Source organism: Solenopsis invicta, chromosome 5 (genome assembly GCF_016802725.1).
Source record: "Solenopsis invicta isolate M01_SB chromosome 5, UNIL_Sinv_3.0, whole genome shotgun sequence".
In the NCBI taxonomy this organism is placed as follows: Eukaryota; Metazoa; Arthropoda; class Insecta; order Hymenoptera; family Formicidae; genus Solenopsis; species Solenopsis invicta.
Window position 1 is genome coordinate 28004459 of NC_052668.1, and position 17796 is coordinate 28022254.

At 32.7% G+C, this 17796-nt stretch overlaps 2 protein-coding genes across 2 annotated transcripts; one reads left to right on the forward strand and one right to left on the reverse strand.

Annotated features, from left to right (window-relative positions):
* Positions 1–863: 863 nt before the first annotated feature.
* On the reverse strand, positions 864–2439 carry LOC120357854 (KRAB-A domain-containing protein 2-like). Its single transcript, XM_039449622.1, has 2 exons — positions 1891–2439; positions 864–1414 (listed from the first exon to the last, which is right to left on the reverse strand). Exons 1-2 carry the CDS (start codon positions 2132–2134, stop codon positions 864–866), a joined length of 795 nt encoding a protein of 264 aa, XP_039305556.1. The 5' UTR covers positions 2135–2439.
* Positions 2440–2936: 497 nt separating this feature from the next.
* LOC120357778 (KRAB-A domain-containing protein 2-like) lies at positions 2937–5429 on the forward strand. The gene is made up of 4 exons (XM_039449273.1): positions 2937–2952; positions 3361–4542; positions 4608–4841; positions 5248–5429. The coding sequence occupies exons 1-4, from the start codon at positions 2937–2939 to the stop codon at positions 5427–5429; spliced, it is 1614 nt and encodes a 537-aa protein (XP_039305207.1).
* Positions 5430–17796: the final 12367 nt, after the last annotated feature.

Genomic DNA, 17796 nt, shown 5'->3' on the forward strand with positions numbered 1-17796 from the left:
TCAGCATTGATACTACGTAGTGACATTTCACACTGTGGTACATCTGTTGAAGATAGAAACATTTCGTTACAAATACCGAACTGATTTCGAGAATAAAGAGAAGATAAAATGCCACTCTTGGTGCCGATTTTGTACAATCCATCTTCTGTCACTTCTAATATGACTCCTATAATATTTTTGGATCACCTTTATTACGATCAACACTTCGTAGTGGAATGGTTACAGATGTACCAACTTCAGCAGATGGAAATTTTTTCTCGCTCATGCGCAACATTCTTTTAGCTTGTTCCTGAATACCGTCTATCGCTTTGTTTTTGTTAGAAATGAGATCGCGTTTGACTGTGCAATTATGACATAAAACGTTAGAGTTCTCTGTTGGTAACTCACAGCAAAAATTATGAACAGGCACCTTGCATTCTGTGCAGTGATATATGTCGCCATCTCCTTTCTCACAAATAGAACATATTAGAACAACCGACGCAGAATTTACATTTTTAAAAAAATCAATGTTTTCGCGAACTTCTTCAGTAATAGGTGTATTATTGGTAGTCTCAGATGATCCGTTGTCATGTATTTCAGTTGAATCAATTATGCGTTCTAATTCTTCTTCTGTTACTATATCATTTATTACGGACAATGGTAAATGAGATGATCGAAGACCAACGTGAGCCTTTCTACCAAACATTGCCTCATATGGTGTTTGTTTGATTGCAGAATGCCAACTGGTATTCTTTTTCCATTGACAGAAACGTAATCCTTGAGACCATTTAGTCAAATTGTTTTCCTCCATCCAGGCAATAAGTATGTCTTGTACATCTCGGTTTGCACGTTCAACACTACCCTGACTCTCAGAATGTCTCGGTTTACCGTGCACTATTTTCAAGATCAGGCCACATACTTTTTAATTCTTCGATAACGCTATTACAAAACTCTCTTCCATTGTCTGATTGTAAGACGGATGGACAACCAATAATGCAAAATATGTCTACAAGATTATAAGCGACCTCTACAGCAGTCTTGGTCTTTAGCGGGCGAAGACACACAAATTTAGTTAAGTGTTCTTGATAATTTAAAATAAATTTATATTCTCCGTCCTTGCTCGTTTGCATGTCGATTAGGTCTACTTGTGCTCGGTGATTAATTTCTTTAAATATCAAAGGCTTTACTACAACACCTTTTTTGAGATGGGTTTTCTTTTTTTTACAGATGAGACAAAGCTCAAGATAGATATGAATCACTTCTCTTGTTATATTTACGTACTTTGTTTTAATATTGTTTTCCAACTTATGTTTTCCACCATGTCCAGTTTCCAGATGTGCCATATGAATAATGTCAAAAACTTGTTCGTTATGTACGTAATACTTAATCTTCTTCTCATGTTCCAACACAGGCTGAATAAGTTTCTTAGACTCACCTAGAGATGTAAAATTAATCAGATTCTCTATGACAATTATTCAATATGATAATTATGGTACGATAAGATGGTAATTTATTGGTAATTTTGATAAAATTTATTGTGTCTGATAGCTTTATGCGCTAATAGTTTAGGTAGTAATCATTGTCCACACTAATCCATAAGTTTAACAAAATTCTTTTATGTTCTTATTAATTGTGCTCTAATTACTGTATATTACATGTAGCATGCTACATGTATGAATATACAGTATTAAAATATTTTCTGAGCAATATGAATTAGATAAAATGTTTTATTCGTTACAGTCTAAATATTCCTTTTAAGCTTCATATCAACCTATTTTATTTCTGAAATTTCTCGAAGTAATTATTTAGAAATAATTTTTCCATAGTTTATCAAGTAAGTTACCGTCAAATTGAGTCATCTTCATTTCTGTATGAAAACTTTTCTAGATTCTTAGACATCTCTAGACTCACCTACTGATAATACATCGTATCTTTTTAGGCGTCTATAATCAGTGTATGTTTTTTTATTTCTGATTTTTGCTTCTTCTACTGCACAAATTAAATTTTCGTATGCGTCTGAATTTTCTATTAAAAACGAATTTATACTTAATTTTAAAGATTTCAATTTTTCGTTAAATTTTTCACGCATTTTATCTGCAGCCGTGTTTGTAGTCGAGTTTGTATCCGTGTTTGTATCCGAGTTTGTATCACACATTATCTGCAAATAGCAAATACAATTTCATTCAAAACTTTAAAGACAAGGTACAATTTCATGCAAAATATTCGATAATCTTTCGCTGTCATGAGCTGTGTATTAGTGTAAACGAATAACATAATAATTTACAAATTAATAAATTATTTTGCGCTCAGTGCCTACCATAACCTCCTGTATCAACTCCGTGATCTGTAACGTGCAGACTGTGTGGTGCGGTGGCGTTACGATCGTCTTAAGCGCCCCTACGCTGGAAAGTGCCTCACGCGCTCCAAGCACGAAACAAAAAAATGTTTAACGCTGTTCTACAAACGAACTCATTGAGCCGACCAAGCATTTTATGTTTTTATACTTAAAAAATTATTGGCGCATATTAAAATTTTGCGTTCTTTCAAATCTTGTGCCTTATGCTAGAGCGTATGTTGCGTACCGTATCTCAACGCCTCCGGTGTTATGTTCCTGTGACTCTTCAAAGGTTTGAATGAAATTGTATTTGCTATTTGCAGATAATGTGTGATACAAACTCGGATACAAACACGGATACAAACTCGACTACAAACACGGCTGCAGTTAAAATGCGTGAAAAATTTAACGAAAAATTGAAATCTTTAAAATTAAGTATAAATTCGTTTTTAATAGAAAATTCAGACGCATACGAAAATTTAATTTGTGCAGTAGAAGAAGCAAAAATCAGAAATAAAAAAACATACACTGATTATAGACGCCTAAAAAGATACGATGTATTATCAGTAGGTGAGTCTAGAGATGTCTAAGAATCTAGAAATGTTTTCATACAGAAATGAAGATGACTCAATTTGACGGTAACTTACTTGATAAACTATGGAAAAATTATTTCTAAATAATTACTTCGAGAAATTTCAGAAATAAAATAGGTTGATATGAAGCTTAAAAGGAATATTTAGACTGTAACGAATAAAACATTTTATCTAATTCATATTGCTCAGAAAATATTTTAATACTGTATATTCATACATGTAGCATGCTACATGTAATATACAGTAATTAGAGCACAATTAATAAGAACATAAAAGAATTTTGTTAAACTTATGGATTAGTGTGGACAATGATTACTACCTAAACTATTAGCGCATAAAGCTATCAGACACAATAAATTTTATCAAAATTACCAATAAATTACCATCTTATCGTACCATAATTATCATATTGAATAATTGTCATAGAGAATCTGATTAATTTTACATCTCTAGGTGAGTCTAAGAAACTTATTCAGCCTGTGTTGGAACATGAGAAGAAGATTAAGTATTACGTACATAACGAACAAGTTTTTGACATTATTCATATGGCACATCTGGAAACTGGACATGGTGGAAAACATAAGTTGGTAAACAATATTAAAACAAAGTACGTAAATGTAACAAGAGAAGTGATTCATATCTATCTTGAGCTTTGTCTCATCTGTAAAACAAAGAAAACCCATCTCAAAAAAGGTATTGTAGTAAAGCCTTTGATATTTAAAGAAATTAATCACCGAGCACAAGTAGACCTAATCGACATGCAAACGAGCAAGGACGGAGAATATAAATTTATTTTAAATTATCAAGAACACTTAACTAAATTTGTGTGTCTTCGCCCGCTAAAGACCAAGACTGCTGTAGAGGTCGCTTATAATCTTGTAGACATATTTTGCATTATTGGTTGTCCATCCGTCTTACAATCAGACAATGGAAGAGAGTTTTGTAATAGCGTTATCGAAGAATTAAAAAGTATGTGGCCTGATCTTAAAATAGTGCACGGTAAACCGAGACATTCTGAGAGTCAGGGTAGTGTTGAACGTGCAAACCGAGATGTACAAGACATACTTATTGCCTGGATGGAGGAAAACAATTTGACTAAATGGTCTCAAGGATTACGTTTCTGTCAATGGAAAAAGAATACCAGTTGGCATTCTGCAATCAAACAAACACCATATGAGGCAATGTTTGGTAGAAAGGCTCACGTTGGTCTTCGATCATCTCATTTACCATTGTCCGTAATAAATGATATAGTAACAGAAGAAGAATTAGAACGCATAATTGATTCAACTGAAATACATGACAACGGATCATCTGAGACTACCAATAATACACCTATTACTGAAGAAGTTCGCGAAAACATTGATTTTTTTGAAAATGTAAATTCTGCGTCGGTTGTTCTAATATGTTCTATTTGTGAGAAAGGAGATGGCGACATATATCACTGCACAGAATGCAAGGTGCCTGTTCATAATTTTTGCTGTGAGTTACCAACAGAGAACTCTAACGTTTTATGTCATAATTGCACAGTCAAACGCGATCTCATTTCTAACAAAAACAAAGCGATAGACGGTATTCAGGAACAAGCTAAAAGAATGTTGCGCATGAGCGAGAAAAAATTTCCATCTGCTGAAGTTGGTACATCTGTAACCATTCCACTACGAAGTGTTGATCGTAATAAAGGTGATCCAAAAATATTATAGGAGTCATATTAGAAGTGACAGAAGATGGATTGTACAAAATCGGCACCAAGAGTGGCATTTTATCTTCTCTTTATTCTCGAAATCAGTTCGGTATTTGTAACGAAATGTTTCTATCTTCAACAGATGTACCACAGTGTGAAATGTCACTATGTAGTATCAATGCTGATCAATCAGCGTTTGGATCTCAGGGCTATATTAAATGTAGCTGCAAAATTAAATGCACAACAAACCGTTGTAAGTGTAGAAAAGCAAACATTTTATGTAATTCAAAATGTCACAACTCATTGCCATGTCAAAATAAATAATTATCTAAATCGGTATATGATTCAAAAATCATATATAGTTTCAACAATGAGTTAATGTTCTTATGTTTGCAATATTCTAATTAAATCAATAAGAGTTAATTTTTTTGTGTTTGCAATATTCTAAATAAATCAATAAGTGTTTACTTTATTTTAAAAGAAAGCTATAACTGAGTTTTGGATTTATATTTTAATAAATATATGTATTTTAATATATACTCTGTTATATATAATCTAATACTGTTAATGTACTCTACTGATATATTGTCTAATAAATATTGTTAAAATTGTTATTTTATTACATAAATATTAACCCTCAAAAATTAAGAAACTTGCAGGTATTAATTCCGTTCATCTAGCGCAGCTTAGCCCACAGAGATTTGACAATGTCGACATTGCCCACTTGAAACCGGGCAAAGTCAGCAATGAAATAACAGTTGCTGACATTGCCACCGCTGGATGGGCAGTGTTGACTTTGCCCACATCAAATCGGGCAATGTCCGCTAATAAAGCATTTTAAACAACTTTGCCCAGTTGTGCAAAGCTGACTTTGCCCGGGCAATGTCGACACTGCACACCATGCGGACTTTGCCCGTAACATCAATGCGATTATTGTGTTAATTAAATATAACTGGAATAAAAACATTGCATTGAGAGAATTTTATTTTAATTGCAGTTAGCAAATCAACGTGACAAGTAAAGGAATTGAACATTGTCGAGGAGGGTCTCTTTATGAATAAAGAAACGAACGAAGTGCCATATGTGTCAAACACTGTGCTCTTCAAATTACTTTACATAATTGAACACGCCATCAAAGAGTTAATTCACCCGGACGTATTTACAAAAAATTAAAGCGAAAAAGAGAATGCGATGGACGACGCCGAGGCAAAGTTTGTAAATGGCGCACTTGAACACGAAATCGTTACTGACTTGCTCGAAATTTGTGTGTATTTGAATATTGAAAATTGCAAGAACTTACTCGTTTATTAAATATTACAATTAACGTATGCGCGATTATTTACAGTCCGCTGGATGTATGCAAGTATCCCGACAAGTATCACAACGAAAACGGCTGCAGGTTTATTCCCACTCAGCACATTCATGACGATGAGCTCTGAATTTTGCGAATAATCTGTGCAACTTTTAATCACCACATTGGAGCAATCGCCGCATCCTGGGATCTGATCAAATATATTTTGATCGGATTAAATGATCTCGCTACTAGATTCTTTAATCAGGTGAAACTATGATCAAAAAACATCTACGGCAAGTAAATTAACTTTTATGAATCAATTTTTAGCATTTTAAATCAATGTTTTAAGATTAGGATTGATAATTACGTTTCACATAATATTTTAAAATATCAGTTTTTTTCAAATTTTTTGTGTATAAAATACATTATCTTATTTCTCATAAAAAAAGCAAAAAATTGGAAGAATTACCGTTTAGTATTATTATGTTAATGCTTATTCTTATAGACTTTGAGATGATGTGTATGTACGAGGTGTGTTCAAAAAGTATCGCGAATTTTGAATTTTCGCGGGTTACGTATATTCGAATTTCGATCTTTTTGTGGCGTTATGTTGGTACTCATGTCTCTCACTTATGCCGACAAGCTCGGCCATTTTGAATGTTCACTTAATTGTTGACAGCTGCTTTGCTTGCACGTGTTTTGGATCGTCTTCGATTTTTACCTATTCAAAAAAATGGATCAAAGAACCTGTATCAAATTTTGTGTGAAAAACGAAATTAAGTGCGCGGATGCATTCCGAATGTTGACTGTGGCACACAGAGAAGCTACCTTGGACCGAAGCAACGTTTATCGGTGGTACAAAATGTTCTCAGAAGGCCGAGAAGATGTGAACGACGAAGAGCGTGCCGGACGCCCGAGCACTTCAACAACAGACGAAAAAATTAATGAAGTGGAGAAAATGGTATTGGCCAATCGTCGAATCACCGTTAGAGAAGTTGCTGAGGACCTAAACATATCGATTGGCTCGTGCCATTCGATTTTTATCAATGATTTGGGCATGAGACGGGTCGCCGCGAAATTCGTACCAAAATTGCTCAATTGCGACCAAAAACAGCATCGCATGAACATTGCTAATGAGATGTTGGACTCTGTCCGCGACGACCCAAATTTGCTCCAGAGGGTCATAACTGGTGACGAATCGTGGGTTTATGGTTATGACGTGGAAACCAAAGCTCAATCATCTCAATGGAAGCTGCCGCACGAACCAAGACCGAAAAAAGCGCGCCAAGTTCGGTCGAATGTGAAAGTTTTGCTGACAGTTTTCTTCGATTGCAGGGGCGTGGTGCATCATGAGTTCTTGCCACAGGGTAGAACGGTCAATAAGGAATATTACCTGCAAGTTATGCGCAATTTGCGCGAAGCAATCCGCCAGAAACGCCCGGATTTGTGGAAGAACAAAAATTGGCTTTTGCACCACGATAACGCCCCTGCTCACACATCGTTGCTTGTGCGCGACTTTTTGGCCAAAAACAACACACTAATGATGCCGCAGCCACCGTATTCCCCAGATCTGGCCCCCTGTGACTTTTTCTTGTTCCCTAAACTGAAGAGGCCCATGAAAGGACGACGTTACGCTACGCTTGACGAGATAAAGACGGCATCGAAGGAGGAGCTGAACAAGATAAAAAAAAAAGATTTTTTGAAGTGCTTCGAAGATTGGAAAAACCGTTGGCACAAGTGTATAATATCTCATGGGGATTACTTTGAAGGGGACGAAATAGATATTCATGAATAAATAAATAATTTTTGAAAAAACACAAAATTCGCGATACTTTTTGAACACACCTCGTATGTACGTAAGACATGCGTTCGTATGTTGTCAAATGTAGCTATTAATAAAAGAAATGATACACGTATAGGGACAGATTTCGGAATTTACGAAAGCATTCTTCGTTTAATTTTTGCAAAAAGGCAATACCTCATACAATATAGTTCCGGATATATTGCCGCTCTTAGCGGATTCTCAATTAACCCGTTGTGGTTACACTGGGTCTAGATAACCCAAGGCCATTTTTAAGTTGCTGTAGCTTCCAAAAAAAAATTTCTTCACATTATTTTACTCCTTCAACATTGATTTATGTCATTTCGTGATTTTCATTACAATTACCAACTTCAATCTTCAAAATAAATATACTTTTTGAAAAGCTCGATATAATACTATTTTTTCCTTAAAAGTATACTACTTCTGGAGTATAACCCCGGTAATAACTTCGATTTTACTCAAAAATTAGAATTTTCAGGAATTTTTTAGTACAAAATGGCAGATTTTTCAAAACTTTTTTTCCTCGTGTCGTTTCAATATTAAAAAATTTAATAAAGGATACATAAACGATTTGATTACGAAGAAGAAGTCTTAAACTTCATTTTCGTGAAGGATTTGAGTCGATTCATCAAAAGGAACGCAAATGGCAATTGTTTTTTTGCGTCGGGTCAACTGGACCCAGTGTAACCATTACGTTATTTTTTGGAGGTGTAACCACAACGGGTTAAGAGAGGAAAAGGAAGAAGCAGAGGCTGAAGAAGTGGATCCGGACGCGGGTGGAGAAAAGGGTATTAACATTTATCTTTAATATTAAAGGTTAAAATAATAAATTAATTTGTAAGACCTGAAATATACCCAATTTGATTTATAATTTTCCACTTTTTAATACTTTTAAAGACATTTCCTCATATTATTTCATTATAATATATGCGCGCGTATGCTAACAAAATAGACATTTATAAAAAGTGGGCACTTTCTTGCCTATCTACGTCCCTGCCCAGAAATCGTCCAAAATCCTTTTTCTGAATTTTGCGGCCTAAACGTAGCACGGAAAACGTGGTGGGTGAGAGGGGAGTGGAGAGGAAGGTATCCATAGATATAACATTGCCGCTCACTCCGTGTCTACCACCGCGATGCTTTCTTTCTCTAACTTGTGGTCTAAACAAAGGATGGACAGAGATCTATTCCGGTTTATCTAACCAGAGAAGAAATCGGAACCGGAAGTTTAAGAAATAAATCAATCATGTTAAAAGAAAGAGAAAGAGAGAGAGAGAGAGAGAGAGAGAGAGAGAGAGAGAGAGAGAGAGAGAGAAAGAGAGAGTTGCGTTAAGATTTTAAAAAATTAATAAAGCTAATTTTCTCAAAAGTATAATATTTTGAGACATTGTAAATAATAAGAAATCTTGTAAAAATAAAAAGGTGGTATATTTATTGGTAGAAAGACATTTATTTCTTTTTCATCATATAATGCAATGTTGCAATTATTTTTAAAGTACTGCGTAAAATAAAATGTTTCTTTATTAAAGAACCAAATTCTCTGTTACTATTAAATACTTTTTTTAAGTAAAAATATAAATATGCAAAATATGGGCATAATCGTATAACATTAATGTGTATTAATATCAATGTTAATAAAAATAATTCAGACTGTAATAAATAAAAAATTATGCGAACGTACACGTAATTAATCATTTGTGCACATTCTCGAGCCCTGTTGTTGATGCAGCATGTAGACACGCATCAGCTTTTGTTAACAGCAAAATGGATGTTAGCATGGACAACAACCCACATCCATTTCTCGTGAAATAGATGTGGGTTGTTGTCCATGCTAACATCCACACTGTTTTTAACGGCGAGTCGCAAATGGATGTGACTTCCATTCATATTCCGGCCTAACGGGTGTGCGTCGCTAGTGTACGGAAGTTTCAATTCAAAGCGTTATAGAAAAAAGGCCGCCGTGGCACCTCTCAGGTTCCTCTCTGGTTATGTATACGTTAAATACGTCACACACATACACACACACACACACGCGCGCGCGCGCGCACACGCACACGCACACGCACACGCACACGCACACGCACACGCACACGCACACGCACACGCACACGCACACGCACACGCACACGCACACGCACACGCACACGCACACGCACACGCACACACAGAGGGTGATTCAGGTCGTTCGGGAGATTTTGCACGAATTTGATTCTGTCCATGGGAAAATTTCCTAAACTAAGAAGTCGCTATTTTTCTACATACTTACAGTTTATGATTAACGCAACGACCAATAAGCTCTAGTCGTTACATTAATCATAAACTGCAAGTATGTAGAAAGTGGTGACTTCTCAGTTTAGAAAATTTTTCCATGGACAGAATCAAATTCCATAGTTGTACGTATTCCTCATGAAAAATTGAGTCGAAAATGTTAATAGCAAAATGTTGAGGGGTCAATAGTTTTTAAACGGTGAGCCTTTGAAAGTATCCTACTACAGGCCGTGATGTTGGCGCCGTTAAGGGCGGCGCAACCAAGCGGCCGGCCAGACGCTTTGATGGCTACCGTTAAACAGCATGGTGCTAGTAATAAGCTTTATAAAAAAAGCTCATATACATATTTTATCTAATTTCAATACTTTCGTCGTTATTATAGAAAAACTGTTTTGCGTCAAAAGAGTTTTTGACACAAAACAGTTTTTCTACAATACACATAGAACGCGTGGGCTCTGCCCCTCCCGCTGCGTCTCCAACCCGTATTTTTTTTAACCCAACCCACTTTGTTTCAAGTCCACTAATGACGAGGTGGATGCGGGAGGGGGTGGGCCATAATTTCAAATCTAATATCGCAACGTCAATTAGATATCCTTGGTCAAATTACAATTAAAATAGAGTTAGGTTGGGTTAAAAAAAATACGGGGGGGTGCGGGGGAGGAGCGGAGCCCCTCCCCCGCCCAAGCATCTATTTTTCATACAAAACTACTAAAAATAAAAAAAATTATTTTAAAACAGTTTTTCTACTATAATGACTAAAGTATTGAAGTTAGATAAAAAAATGTATATAATCTTTTTTATACATACTACTAGCTTCATTTTTTGTTTGACACATTTTTTCGTAAAATGAATATTTAGTGAAATAATTAAGGAAAACTATTTTTTCTTTCTCTGATAATATTTTTTTAATAAAAAGTGAACATTACTCAAAACTTTTTGTATGTCACTCAGTACCTTCCCATTAATAACATATGTCAAGGTCAAGGTTGTCAGAGGCTGCTCCCCTTTTGAAAAGGTTTACCGAATATTAAATTGGACGCCAACAAACAATTCATTATTCTGCAAAGTAAAATAATATTAAGTTAAGTTTATTACAAAAAAATTATAAAAAAATAATATATAATTTAATTAAAATTATAATCATTCATTCTTTCACTCTTATGTTATCATTTCATAAACTAGGTGCATATTTTAAATATAAAATCAGCAATGGCAAAGAACACTTGTCAGCAAGAGATACAGGATAACATAGTAAATTATTTCACCTTTATTTGTCATTGACAAATAATAAGAATGAACGATTAACAGTATTACATTGTATCATCCAATATCTTGTGCTGGAAAATGTCCAAAAATATTAATATTATTTTAATTACTCTAGTTTCTGGAAGATCGTATCTATATTTAAAAAAAGACAATCGTAATTATTTAATAAATTATTTCTCTTTTATTATATGCAGGTACATTTTGCTGCAGAGATGTAGAAAAAACGAACTGATATGCGAAAATGAAAACCATACGCGATTTCCAAAATATTTGGTTATTTTTAAAAAAAAGAAAAACAAATAAATGTTAAAAATAATGTCACACAAGTATTAACTGAAAACAAAATAAACATAAATACCGAATTTGCTGAATTGTATCATACCTGTCGACGACATTCTAGTTGAACATGTTGGCGACGTGCAAAAACAGGAATTTCAGGTTAGTATTAAAATGATAAAGCTTATAACAAGATAACATTATCATGTACGTACAACTATAATATAACTTTTAGGCAATTAATAATATATCTGGATCTGCTAAAACATATTAGCCTGTCGACGACATTCAATTGGATGAACATGTTGGCGATGTGCAAAAACAGAAACTCCCCATAAAATTAGAATAATTCAATATAAGAAGATAACGTATTTACATTGCAAAATATTTACAATGTGAAATAATAACTTTTAGGTGATTAATAATGCACGTAAATTATCAACAATAAGTTTACTTTTGTGTTCAACTGAATGTAAAGAGAAACAAGAAAAACGAAATAAGAAATTAAAGGATTTTATCCAAAGGCAACAAATAAATATTGTTCAAATGCGAAGAAAAATGAAAGCTTTGAGATTTTCTCTACATGCCTATAAAAATAAAAAAAGCGATAAAAAGAATGATAAATATAAAAATACTTTAAAGTCAGTATTTACAGATTATCAAATTAAAGCCTTGTTAAAAAAAAACCGAAACAATTAGGTTTGGTTACATGAAATAATTAAATATGCTTTGCAATTAAAATTTATTTGTGGCGCAAATGGATATATGGCTTCTTCGTCGTGGACTGCCACTTCCAAGTATACGAACATTACAAAGAAAATTAGAAGATTTTCAGTTTGAACTTGGAATTTCAGAAGTTCTGTTTGAATTTAAAAAAAATAAGAAATTTTATCTTAAAAATGAGAATGACAGAATGGATTAGTATTCGATGAAATGTCCAACACCCCAAAAATCTTACAATTCTTCAACTGGATCAGAAATAGGTAACATAACGTTTTCTAATGATAATGATATTACTACGCATGCAATAGTTTTTATGCTTGTTGGGATTTCTGATCGATGAAAACATGTGGTGGAGCATCATTTTACAGATAATAAATTTAACAGTAACGTATTAAAAGAAATAATATTTCAGATCATAAACAAAGGTGACGGAATAGGGTACCACGTGAATTTTATCATATCAGCCATGGGCTCTGGAAATATAGGATTATGGAAATTATTGGGTATAAGTAAGGGTAGATATAGTGAAATTGTAAATTATATTGTACATCCATTTGGTGAAAGTCGATATTTATTTATTATTGCTGACCCACCACACGTTTACAAAAACCTCAAACAGGCCTTAATTAATAATGAAATTATTACAATTCCTAATAATATAGTAATTAAATATAATTTACCTTCGAATCAAGTACAATTAAAACTTTTCAATGATTCAATAAATATTCATGAATCAGAACTTTTGTTAACACCTAGATCAAGTGCAGATGATATACGTTGCAATAATTTTAATAAAATGAAGGTAAAAATAAGGTTAAAAATATGTTTTCTAATGAAGTAAGCAGTTCTTTACAATTGTTAGCGGATGAAAATAAACAATTGGAATACATTACAACTGCGTGGTTTGTAAAAATTATTCATAAGTGGTTTACCCTTGTCACATCAAGATGTTGCAGTGTAACACTGGGTACAAAAAATGAAAATGCATACAATGCAAGTTTCGATTTTTTAAATTAAATTATTACCATTTTCACTACATTAGAAATAGGTAAAAGCCAATTCAAGCCAGTACAAAGGAGTATAATAATTAGCACAAAGTCAGTTATTGATTTAAGTGAATTTCTTATAACGAAAAGAAATTTTAAGTTTGTTTTAACCTCTCGTTTCACACAAGACTGTATGGAAAATCTATTTTCTCAAATCAGGCAAAAAGATGTAATACCCGAACCGCTACCAGTTTTCAAATGATTTGAAATTAATTTCTATTGCATTATATATGGATATACAAAAAATACCAGTTATGATAACAGTGATAAGACATTTTTTTCAGGATTTATTGAATATTTGTCCGAAACAAAGCAGAAAAAGAAATGTGAATTGGACGTCGATGTTACTTTAAATAATGTGAGCTATAATGACAAAAAACCACCATTCAATAAAAAATCAGTAGTAAAGTATTTATCAAGTTTGGAATTAAATAGTTTGTATAATATTGCAGGATATATTATTCAATCAATAAAGAAAACATGCAGAACATGTGATGATTGTTTGCAATCAATAGGATCGAAAACTGCATTGTTATATACATTTACTAAATTTGTTCAATTAAAATGTTATTCAAACAATACCTTATTTATTGTTAATATTAAAACGTTCCAATTTTTTATAAACTTGAACAAATGTTTCGTCATTATAGTAATTATTTTAATAGCAAAAAAAGCAAAAAGAACCTAACCATAAATTATTTTTAATTAAAATGTTTTGTGAAATTGAAGCGAATCACATATTAGATTGTCATAAATTATATGCAAAAATGGTTACAAGATTTGCCGTATTTAGGTTAAAAATTTGTCATAAAAGATATATTGCCAAAAAATGTAAAATCTGTGACTCAAAATCCATGGCTATGCATAGCATTTGAGTCATAGATTTAATATATTTTATATTTACATATGTTTTTTAAATAAATTTTAAAAACATTTAAAAATATTAATATATTTTTTCTTTTTTTAAATACCTGAATTAAAAAATAACATAAATATAGGTACATAAACAAATATTTTGCTCGGTATTGTTTTCTACAATTTCCGTATAAATATAGGTATTCGAATAGAAGCAGGAATTGACAAGAAATCAAAACTGGCGGACCAATCAAAACTGGCTGTTTCGTGTCGCGACTTTGATTAGAGGGTCTCTAATTTCTAATCTGAAGATCCGAATTGCCCAATCAAGGCAAGAGTTTCGGAAATCGGGACCAAGCGGGGCAAAGACGCGGCAATTCAGAAATTTATGAATAAAGGTTCTGAAGGGCTTTCAACCACTTGTTATTCTGTTCTCAATATTAATTGGCGTTGACAGTGTCAGAGCATTCTCTCTTTCTGCCGTGCCTCCGCGAGCCGTGAAAACGTAAGTTCGCCTATACGCAAAAAGACAGCGTCTCAATCTAAAATACGGGCTCAGAGCGAAATACGCTCCTGAGCCAACGCTGGCGATACAAAGTATATTAACAAAGATTAATTTCAATTTACTTCACAAATTTGTTACGTAGCTGTGGATTGTTAATTTGAAACTTTTACTTGAAGCGATTATCCATTTCCTACAAAGATTTACATTCGATGGAAAATTAAATACGTGTCCCATTTTTTTATCTGTACTACAACATATTGTATTAAAGGTTCGTCAAAATCGAAGAGGTCAAAATCAATTATTTTAAATAACACAGTTATTTAAAATATTTTATTTTTAATTTTGCATATAATTATATAAATACATACCTAGCATCACTATTTTTATACTATTACTATTTTATTTATTGTTACTATTACATTACATTAATAATTGTATGAATTTGACTTTTTGAAGTTTCGAAGTTTCAAATGTCGATGTTTTCACTAGCTAAATGTTAGCTTATGTTTTCACTAAATCTACACCTAAACCGGTTTTAAAACGTAGACTCTACGAAAAGGATAGAGCCGGCAGGTAAAGCCGGGAGGAATTCTTTTCACACATTGTACAGCACATTTAGCCATTATATTCGTAGACGAATATATGTATGTAATACGGTTTCCTGTGTCACTACTACATCGCAATTGTCACGTTCAAATACACGCGACATACACACAACGCATTGACACATGAAGAAGAAAAATCAAAGGAAACGTAAAATTATATCAAAACAAATAAATTACATCGTACATTTGTCATGCTAACATTAATTTTTTGACAATAGCATTAAAATAAAAATAGAAACAAGTTTTGTAAGTAACAAAAAATGTCATGCAAAAGTCAAATTTAAACATTAAAAATAAGAATATGAATAAGGAACATTATCGCAGTAAACAAACAGAAAATAAATCTGCGTAATCATCTAAAACAAATAATAAATTCGGAAATTTTATATTTTGATACTACGATGTTTAAGGAATATTTTAGTATAAGATTTTTGCGAGCACTAAATTCTTTGACGATCTGACGATGATAAAGCGCAGAACAAAATGTCTTGTCAGATTTTTTTTCTGTCACACACACAATTATAAAACTATGTTTATAAATGATTCAATTTTGTCTACTCGATTATTTTTTTGAAAAAGATCTCCATTGTTTTGTAGTGTAGTGCTATTTTTAATTTTGAACACAAATATTCACTGAACAAAGTAACATCTTTTTAACATTTAAAAGAATATTTTTCGCAATGCGAAGGTGGTTAAAAATATTGAAATTAATAGGATAGACCATCTTTCTTTTTACATTAAAAAAATATTTATTTTAATAGTGTTAAAAATGTCTTAATATTAAATAAAATAAAAATAAGTATGAACGTAAAAGCATTTAAAATTTGCGTTAAGGGTAATTTAAGTTAAATTAAAAAATAATTGTTCTGAATAATCAATTTTAATATGGATCATCAAATAAAAAGTAGTTTTATTGCAAAACGACTTTCTTGAAGTTTGTTTGTAACTTTTGCTATGTTAAAAAATAATGATATTCTTTATAGGTACGTATAATTTGTAGGAAGAGCGATATTCAAAAAATAATTGTATTTAAAGTTAATATCTTTCTACACCTGTTTCCTATGCTAGATACGTACCTAAGCGACTTGTGCGTATTTAATTATAGCGCAAAAACGGTATTTACAAATTTGATAAAAAAAAGAGGACTGTAGATAAATATATACGAATTAACTAAAACAGAGAAAATGGGGAATACTAAGTCAAATATTGATCATAAATCTTTTGAAAAATTAGAATTACACAGGTCTACAAAATTAGGGGCAGGGGAGGGGGGTATCTTGTGCTTTAAACTTTGAATGACGTTTCTATAGGATTTTGATGCGCTGAATACGACTATGTTGTTCGTTTTTTTCCATTATCCTGTATTTTTTAAATAATTGCAGAAAACTTTCCAAAAAAAACTTGACTTTTTTATGAATTTTTTCTGGCTAAAGAAAAAATGATAGCGAGGTCAGCTTTACGGCATTTTACGCAGAAATATTCCCACAACGCAGAAAATATTTTTTTGCAACTTATAAAAATGTTTTATGCAAACCATAAACAAAAACTTTGAAAAAATTGTAAAATAATGATAAATTTTAAAATATAAAACCAAGTAATTTAAGGGGAGATATACACCTAGCATTGTCGAAAAAATCGATTTTTTTTTGTATTTTCTTGATGCATGAGGTCTCAAGAATATCTGATTAAAATTGCAAGTCAATATCTCGATAAATAACGAAGTTACAGCCGAGAGAGTGAACCGTCTCGGAGAGCGCGCCGTACCGTCTGTTTTGCGGCCGAGCCGAGAGGTAGATAGCGGCAAGCGATCCTTCGAAAAAACCTGTTTTACGATTCTATGTGTGTTTTCGGGCGTGCTCGGGTCCAGGTATAACGAAAATATCACACGACCGTTATTCTTTGCCAGAAATTGGATGCGTTTCGTCAGTAGCTTGCCGTTCGTGCAACTGTGCGTTACAGTGAGTTTACGTCTGTGAATACATATTCTGAGGAAAATGGATAACAGAAATAAAGGTGAAGTGAAGTAATTACGTTTTATTTCTCTTATTCTTACAATTCCTTAGTATATTATTGAAATGTTAACGCATGCTTTACTGATACTATTTGCCTATTAGCGGTTTAGTCAAATAACATTTGCCTAGGAAAATAGCATCTGATTAAGAAAATAGCATTTAAACACAAAAATAAACGAGCGTAATCTATTTGACCTGCAGGCAGATAGCATTTGCCTAGTCAGATACTATTTTTTTTAAATAACTATTTATTTTAATAACTATTTATTTTTGAACGGAGTCTTTGTTCCTTCTATGTCCCCGAACGAATTAATTCTTACTTAATCTTGTTCTCAAATTTACATTGATAATTCTGTTGCTGAGAGAATCAATAATCAGGAACATTGTTAATCAGTGAAATTATTCTTCTGTTTATTCTAAATTTGAAATGGACTATGATATTTTTGTTAATCATGTATCAATTACATAATTAATATATTCAATTTTATGAATATGTACTATATGTACACTGAGAAACATAGCAAAAGTTCTTTTTTGTC